Source organism: Colobus angolensis, unplaced genomic scaffold (genome assembly GCF_000951035.1).
Source record: "Colobus angolensis palliatus isolate OR3802 unplaced genomic scaffold, Cang.pa_1.0 Scaffold224, whole genome shotgun sequence".
In the NCBI taxonomy this organism is placed as follows: Eukaryota; Metazoa; Chordata; class Mammalia; order Primates; family Cercopithecidae; genus Colobus; species Colobus angolensis.
Genome location: NW_012115422.1, coordinates 1,312,033 through 1,320,692, shown reverse-complemented (window position 1 = coordinate 1,320,692; position 8,660 = coordinate 1,312,033). Strand labels below are relative to the sequence as shown.

The 8,660-nt window shown below is 40.8% G+C and overlaps 1 protein-coding gene across 4 annotated transcripts in view; it reads left to right on the top strand.

Moving 5' to 3' along the window:
• Positions 1-8,660, top strand: part of WIPF1 (WAS/WASL interacting protein family, member 1) — a 119,543-nt gene that overhangs the window by 96,249 nt on the left and 14,634 nt on the right. For all 4 annotated transcript variants that reach the window (XM_011943984.1, XM_011943985.1, XM_011943986.1 and 1 more), the window contains 2 exons: positions 2,047-2,176; positions 7,499-7,675. In XM_011943984.1, the coding sequence (XP_011799374.1) occupies positions 2,047-2,176; positions 7,499-7,675 (307 nt within the window). The remainder of the gene's footprint in view (positions 1-2,046; positions 2,177-7,498; positions 7,676-8,660) is intronic.

Genomic DNA, 8,660 nt, shown 5'->3' with positions numbered 1-8,660 from the left:
ATGGAGCACGTCTTGTGGAATATGATTACAAATCTCACTAAATCTGAAAAAGTGTTTTGCATGACAGACATTTGGTATTTCAGTGCCAGTGGTTCTCAGGAGTCTCTGCAGGAAGCCATGGACATGAGTCCTTCATGATTGTCTCTGAACCTGATGGTAGAGAAAAGCTGAACTTGCTCATGAATGCCTAAATAAAAAACTTCGCAGAGGGCATGAGGCTCTCTCCCGACTACTACAGAAACTCAAGAAATTTTACCATAAAACTGCTTTTGTAATGTTGATCATGTTACAATAATCTTCTTTTTAAGACCTTTTATAAGATGTCATCTGGGAAGGAATGAAATTCTCACATTTACATGAATATGGAATCACTGAATCCTCAGGGTTAGCCTACTATTTTATCACTGAATGGTCCAAATCTAGAGAGAAACTCAATTACATGAGAGGTTCTATCTTGCCAGACCACCATTTAAATTTGAATTTAAACTTATTAAAACTCACCAAAAGGATTTAAGGCAGCTGATAAATGTATACATTTAGTACTTTAACAACAGGTGAAGAAATTAAGGCAAAAGACAAAGAAAAATAAAATAATAAAATGGGCCAGGCATGGTGGCTTGCACCTATAATCCCAGCACTTTGGGAGGTTGAGGCGGGCAGATGGCTGAAGCCCAAAAATTCAAGAACAGCCTGGGGAACATGGCAAAATCCTGTCTCTACTAAAAAACACAAAAAATTAGTGGGCATGGTGGCTCTTGCCTGTAGTCCCAGCTACCCAGGAGGCTGAGTCACGAGACTCACCTAAACCCAGGAGGCGGAGCTTGCAGTGAGCTGAGATCCGGCCACTGCACTCCAGCCTGGGTGACAGAGTAAGACTCTGTCTCAAACAAACAAACAAAAAAGATGCTTCCAGCTTTACTGTATTTTACAGTAGTTCTGTTTACACAGTATAATTCCAATTACACAGTAATTCTGGTTAGCCTACTTCAGGGTTTTTCTGAGTTATTCCTTTGCCTCTAACTCTGCTAATAAAAGGCTGTTAGGCCAGGAGCAGTAGCACGTATCTGTAATCCCAACTACTCAGGAGGCTGAGGCAGGAGGATCACTTGAGCCCAAGAGTTTGAGGCTGTAGTGCATGATGATCACACCTGTGAATAGCCACTGCACTCCAGCCTAGGCAACATAATGAGATTCTGTTTCTAAAAAAAAAAAATGTTTTTTAAAGGCTGGGTAAGGTATTGAATTCTGGAAATATAAGAAAATAATCAAACATGTTAAAGTAGCACTTTTATCCATTCTGCAATTTCCATGAGCTAAGCTTTCATCAGAATTAAACATCAGAAACACCTCATGCCAACGGGACATGAGGGAACTTTTGAAGTAATGAAAATATTCTATATCTTGATTGTGATGGTGGTTTCACAACTGTATATATTTGTCAAAACTCACAGAACTGTAACTAAAAAGGGTAATTTCACTATATGTAAATTATACCTTAATAAATCGGACTTAAAAAGAAAAAAAGCATCTTTGGCAATATACACAGTGGGAATTATTTTCTAGAACTTTAGTGGGTTTAAAAAACATACAGCTGACTCTTTTTGCTAGAGACAGTTTTTCCCTTGCACTGGGTTAGTTCTAAAAGATGGGAAAAGGAAGTTATTCTTCAGGGTACCCTCTAGTGAATGAAGCCTGGTAATGTCCTGCAGAACTCTCCCAGACTTAAACTTCTTTTCTCGTGTCTAGTCATCTCACTCTAACCTGGCCCTGTTAGTTTCAGTCAGATTGTGGTCTGAATTTTCAGAGACTTTAATCAAGGACCGACTCTTCCTCCCTTAAAAATGAACATAATTTATTGCTGCATCTGCTTCCAAACGTCTGGATCTTAAAAAGAATGATATGGGTTCTAAAACTTGTTGAGAATTTACAACCTGTCACCAAGAACCTTAATAACAAGCTTCCCGTACCCAACCTTTCCCAGCCAAGTGTTACAATGCATGATATTAACCCAAGAGATGACTACTTGTTTGTATGGCTTCCTTTTAGGCCAATACAGAGAAGCCTACCTTGAATAAGACAGAGCAGGCTGGGAGAAATGCTCTCCTTTCTGATATCAGCAAAGGGAAGAAACTAAAGAAGACAGTCACCAATGACAGAAGTGCACCAATATTGGACAGTAAGTAAAAAAATCTATTTTCCATGAAGAGGAACAGTTTACGGCCTAATAATCAACCCTACCCTCACCCCTCAATTTTTTTTTTTTTTCGGTTAACAACAGCTGCAAAGCTAGCAAAATAAGGGACTGTATCACTCCCTGTAGGCCGCAGCTTTGGCTTGGGTTCCCCTTGAATACTGCAAGAAGCCAGTATAATAATTCTTTGTCCAAGACATACACAGCAGCGATTCTTTGCATTATTCACAACACTTTCTGGAGATTAACCCATTGCTCCTGGCACCGCAGATGAGGAGGCAGCATAAAATATGGAAAGAGCCCTAGCCTTGGAATCAAAAGCTGTGGGTTCAAGACCTGGCACATCCATCCTGTACCATCTCCAAGCCTTGTTGTCTTCATTTTAAAGTGGAGATGATAATACATGTTCTATTGACCTCACAACTTTGTCATGAGCTTCAAATGAGATAATGCCTGTAAAATGTTTTGTTGTCTGGAAAGTGTAATTCAAGTGTAAGATACAATTATTAGGAGCTTAGAGAGAAAGGAAATGAGGTCACAACTTCACTTATCTACCCACCTAAGTCTGAGGTACTTTCTGGAACACGGCTACTTATTAACATTTACCGGCCGGGCGCGGTGGCTCAAGCCTGTAATCCCAGCACTTTGGGAGGCCGAGACGGGCGGATCACAAGGTCAGGAGATCGAGACCATCCTGGCTAACATGGTGAAACCCCGTCTCTACTAAAATACAAAAAACTAGCCGGGCGAGATGGCGGGCGCCTGTAGTCCCAGCTACTCGGGAGGCTGAGGAGGAGAATGGCGTGAACCCGGGAGACGGAGCTTGCAGTGAGCTGAGATCCGGCCACTGCACTCCAGCCTGGGCGACAGAGCGAGGCTCCGTCTCAAAAAAAAAAAAAAAAAAAAATTTAAAAAAGGAAAAAAAAAAAGCCATGACTAGAATTCTACTGGCAATTAATAAGTAGATCTTAAGGCTGTCTCCTCACATTCCTAGACCCTTCCTTTGCCTGCCAGATGTCCCCAAGATTCATCCTAGACTACAGATCCCATTTGGACGCAACAGGAAATAGACTGACCTTCCAAAATCACCAGATGGAGCTTTGTCAACAAGTGAATAATGAGGCAGAATATTTGCAAAGTAGAGGATTAGAAGTGCTTCAGGGAACTTTCTGGGAGAAATGCCTAATGAGTAGAGAAGGAAGAAGAAGGATCAGAGTTAGGTGGACTACTGGTTTGGGAGGAAAAAGGGAAAGTGAAAGACCTAGATAAGGCCTTTGAATGTTGTTCTGTTACTTGGCAAAGTGGTGCAAGTGAGAATGCACTGCTTTCAAAAAGGAACTATGGCCGGGCGCGGTGGCTCACACCTGTAATTCCAGCACTTTTAGAGGCTGAGGCAGGTGGATCACTTGAGGCCAGGAGTTCAAGACCAGCCTAGACAACGTGATAAAAACCTGTCTCTATAAAAAATACAAAAATTAGCCGGGTTTTGTGGCACATGCCTGTAGTCCCAGCTACTTGGGAGACTGAGGCACAAGAATCACTTGCACCCAGGAGGTGGAGGTTACAGTGAGCTGAGATTGTGCCACTGTACTCCAGCCTGGACAACAGAGCAAGAGTCCGTCTCCAAAAAAAAAAAGGATCTAAGGTATTTAACTCTTGACACAGTCTGACTTGTAAGTCAAAATGCCCACAAAAAGAATGTGGTTATAATATAATCCCTCTAATCAGCCCTCCAATAGCCATCTGAATCATGGTCCCCAGTATGAGGCCAGAGGAGCTGCTGGCCTCTAAGACAGAGGCCTGTGGTTCTCCTCACTACAAGAGGGAGCCTAGGGCTCTGTTGAAGGAGACTGGACAGTCTAGACCTATTCCTGAATCCACTAGTGGAAACCTTGAAGAATCGTATTCTCCAATGTCCACTTCTCTCATTTAATGGAAATAGTATTAGTCCTTCTCTCTTCCATGATGTTTAATAATGTGCTTTCCTTGATGGAAGGAAGATACAGTCCAGTGCAGGCCCTTGTTCATGCATGTAACTGGACACCTATACTGCTGTCACAAGCTCTTTGCAAGCAGCAGTGTTTATCCATGGTTTTGTATCTGTTTGCATGTGAAAATTCCCTGGGCTGTATGTCAAAATGTTGACCATGGTTATGTGTGATAGCTCCCAAACTCAGCCTTTCCTACAGTTTAATTACTGAAAAAATAATCTGGAAGCAATTAACTACCCTAAGCTTTAGCTTCTCTTTCTGTAAGATGGACAGATGTTGCAGGTTAAGAACACTAATGGGCCGGGCGCAGTGGCTCACACCTGTAATCCCAGCACTCTGGTAGACCGAGGCAAGCCGATCACCTGAGGCTGGGAGTTCAAGACCAGCCTGACCAACATGGAGAAACCCCATCTCTATTAAAGATACAAAATTAGCCGGGCATGGTGGCACATACCTGTAATCCCAGCTATTTGGAAGGCTGAGGCGGAGAATTGCTTGAACCCAGGAGGCAGAGGTTGTGGTGAGCCAAGATCGTGCCATTGTACTCCAGCCTGGGCAACAAGAGTGAAACTCCATCTCAAAAAAAGAAAACACTAATGGATGATGTCTGATACTGCAGGAGTCCCTCTAAAGTTTCAATACCATGTAAATAAGTCCTGTGAAGTGCAGTATTCCAAAATGTGTCATTCATCAATGAATAGTGTTTGAATGACAAGGGCAATGTTAATGTTATTAGCAAAATTTTAAAATTTTATATGGAAACAATTTTGCATACACTTCTAGAAATTGTTAGTCTTATATGTTTTATCCTGTTAGGTGAAGTAATTCTTACCAGTTATTATCAGATTATTTCTTCCATAGCAGAGCTACCATAAGCATCCCAGAAAGCGCCGCATCTAGAAAAGATACAGAGCTAACACAAATTTACGATAAACCTAATCCAGAAAAAAAGGAAATAAAAATGAATAAAAGTAGAACTCAGAAGGCAGATAAAATAAGAGATTCAAAGCATATTTTCTAAAATTAAAGTAGTATAATAAAGTTATCTGCTAAAATGTTTTAAGATATTAAAGAAAGTACTTTTCTAAGAAAAGCATACATTTATTCAAGAAACCTCAGTGAGCAAGGGAAAAGATTAAAACTTTATTAAATTACTTTCTCTCCAAAAAGCTTTGGAGCCAGATTGTTTTATTAGCAAATTCTTTCAGATTTTAAGAAAAGCTAATCCAAATGCTGTATAAGTCATTCCCCAACATGTTAGAGATGGAAAGCTATCTAATAATTATAATGAAATTGGCATGATCCTAATGTCAAAACTTGACAAAGGCAGCACATACAAAAAAGAGAGCTGTACATTAGTGGTTTTCAACTGACGGTGATTTTTGCATTCCAGGGGATATGTGGCAATGTCTGAAGACATTTTTAGTCACTACTTTGGGGGTCAGGGAGGGCTGCTACTGACATCTAGTGGGTAGACGCCAGGGATGCTGTAAACATTCTGTAAAGAACAGGACAGGACAGCCACCCACAAAAAAGAATTATCTTACCCAAAATGTTTATAATTAAGAAACCCTATTATGGACCACTTACCATCATAGATAAGAGAACACTAAAATACCAAAAAACAAATCTACATGTTACAAGAACAATTCACCAACACCAGGGTTTATCCCCCCCTTTTTTTTTTTCAGAGACAGGGTCTTGTCACCCAGGCTGGAGTACTGGAGTAATGGTATGAACACAGCTCACTGCATCCTTGACCTCCCAAGCTCCAGGGATCCTCCCACCTCAGCCTCCTAACTAGCTGGGACCACAGGCATGCACCACCACATCTGGCTTATTTTTTGTAGAGATGGAAATCTCACCATATTGCTCAGGCTGGTCCTGAACTCCTGAGCTCAAGCAATCCACCCGCCTTGGCCTCCCAAAGTGTTGGGATTACAGGCGTGAGCCATTGCACCCGGCCTATCCCATTTTTAATGTTAGAAAGTCATCATATCAAATAAAGTCATCATATCAAATAAAAAAGACCATAAAAAGTCTCAGTAGATCTTGAATAGGCATTTGATAAAATTTCATGCTATAAGAAATTCTTGTAAACCTAAAATAGAAGGATCCATCGACTGAATATTTAGAAAGGGAAAAAATCTATTTCAAACCAGTAATTCATATTAACTTTGAAACATCAGAGGGATTCTCATTAATATCAGAACATGATTGCCTTTAGAAATGTTAATAATTTACATTGTTAAGGAAATTTACGCATCAAAGTAATTACTTATATAAAACAGAAATAAGACATACAATTCTTAAAGAAGAGGAGGCATTAAACCATTATTATTTGAAGACCACATGCATACGAGAAAATGCAAGGTAATAAATTTTTAGTAAATTTTAATTTAGAAAATCTAGCAAAGTGGCTTATTAGATATTAAATACAATTTGCTGGTGCCAAAAATAACCAATTACAAAATATAACAGGAAAAACATCCCTTTCACAATTTCAGCAAACAAAAATACATTTGAGGTAACCCCAACAAAAAGCATGTGTAATGTAAATCATGAAAACTGAAAAACTTTGCCAAAAAAATCCAGAAGACATGAATAAATGAGAAAATATACCACATCTCCAAATGGAAAGTCTAAATATCATAAAAGTATCATAATCTCCAGTCTCAGCCTCCAAAGTGCTGGTATTATAGGTGTGAGCCACTGTGCCCAGCCTGGATATTTGTATATTTGTGAAATTATGAGATATTTTATTTTCTTGTCTTTTTAACTCTTTCCTTTCCTCTCACCTTTTATGGCATCTCCTCCTCCCTTGGGACTCTCTTTCTTTGAAGATCCTTTTTATTGAGACAGGGTCTCACTCTGTCGCCCAGGCTGGAGTACAGTGGCACAGTCTTGGCTCCCTGCAGCCTTGACCTCCCTGGCACAAGCAATCCTCCCACCTCAACCTCCCAAAGTGCTGAGATTACAGGTGTGAGCCACTGCAACCAGCCTGAAGATTTTTCTATTTGCCAAATCTTAGGATACGGAACAAATAGATATTGACCCATGTGGCAGCCAGTCAAGTGGGGAGTGTGGGAACAAATCATCCTTTATTTTCGTTTCTTCCACCACTGGGCCTGGGACTGCCTGGAGCAGGCAGTTCTGACTGAGCTGAGGGAACTCTTAAAATCCTGCATTTTAATGAAGAAATCCCACTTGTCCACTGGCGGCCCAGAGCCGGCCAGCTCCCTGTTGTACTGTTGTTTTATGATTTACCTGGGCCAGACCAGGGGGCATACTCTGGTGGGTGTTTCTTCTTCTGCAGAACCTAAAGGAGCTGGTGCTGGAGGTGGTGGTGGTGGCTTTGGTGGAGGCGGCGGATTTGGCGGAGGAGGTGGTGGCGGAGGCGGTGGAAGTTTTGGAGGGGGCGGACCTCCAGGTCTGGGAGGACTGTTCCAGGCTGGAATGCCGAAGCTGAGATCCACGGCCAACAGGGATAATGGTAAGGAGAGTTTCCCTGTCTCTGAGTAACTGAAGACAAGACAGAGTTTGGCAGTTTGGAGGCTGGTCATAGCCTCTAAGGCTCTTCGCCCTTACTAAAATATTGTACATTGTTTGAAATATTACCACTGTTTATAAGAGACTCAATTTAGGCTTTATTATTATTATTAACCAGGATCAGACAGCTACACAGAACTATGAAATTTTCACCCAGTGTCTTTGGGGGTAACCTGTACTTTTTTTTGCTTTTCTAAAGGGTTAGCTGGAGTGGGAAAAAAAGGGAGGAGCAAATAGAACTTGCTTGCCCTGAAAATCTGCCTGGTGACCTGACAGATTCAGCTTTCTTTGTGAGGTAGCCCAGCTGTCTAGTAGAGTAAATACTTGTGAGCCGCTTTTCAAACACGATGGAGCACGTCTTGTGGAATATGATTACAAATCTCACTAAATCTGAAAAAGTGTTTTGCATGACAGACATTTGGTATTTCAGTGCCAGTGGTTCTCAGGAGTCTCTGCAGGAAGCCATGGACATGAGTCCTTCATGATTGTCTCTGAACCTGATGGTAGAGAAAAGCTGAACTTGCTCATGAATGCCTAAATAAAAAACTTCGCAGAGGGCATGAGGCTCTCTCCCGACTACTACAGAAACTCAAGAAATTTTACCATAAAACTGCTTTTGTAATGTTGATCATGTTACAATAATCTTCTTTTTAAGACCTTTTATAAGATGTCATCTGGGAAGGAATGAAATTCTCACATTTACATGAATATGGAATCACTGAATCCTCAGGGTTAGCCTACTATTTTATCACTGAATGGTCCAAATCTAGAGAGAAACTCAATTACATGAGAGGTTCTATCTTGCCAGACCACCATTTAAATTTGAATTTAAACTTATTAAAACTCACCAAAAGGATTTAAGGCAGCTGATAAATGTATACATTTAGTACTTTAACAACAGGTGAAGAAATTAAGGCAAAAGACAAAGA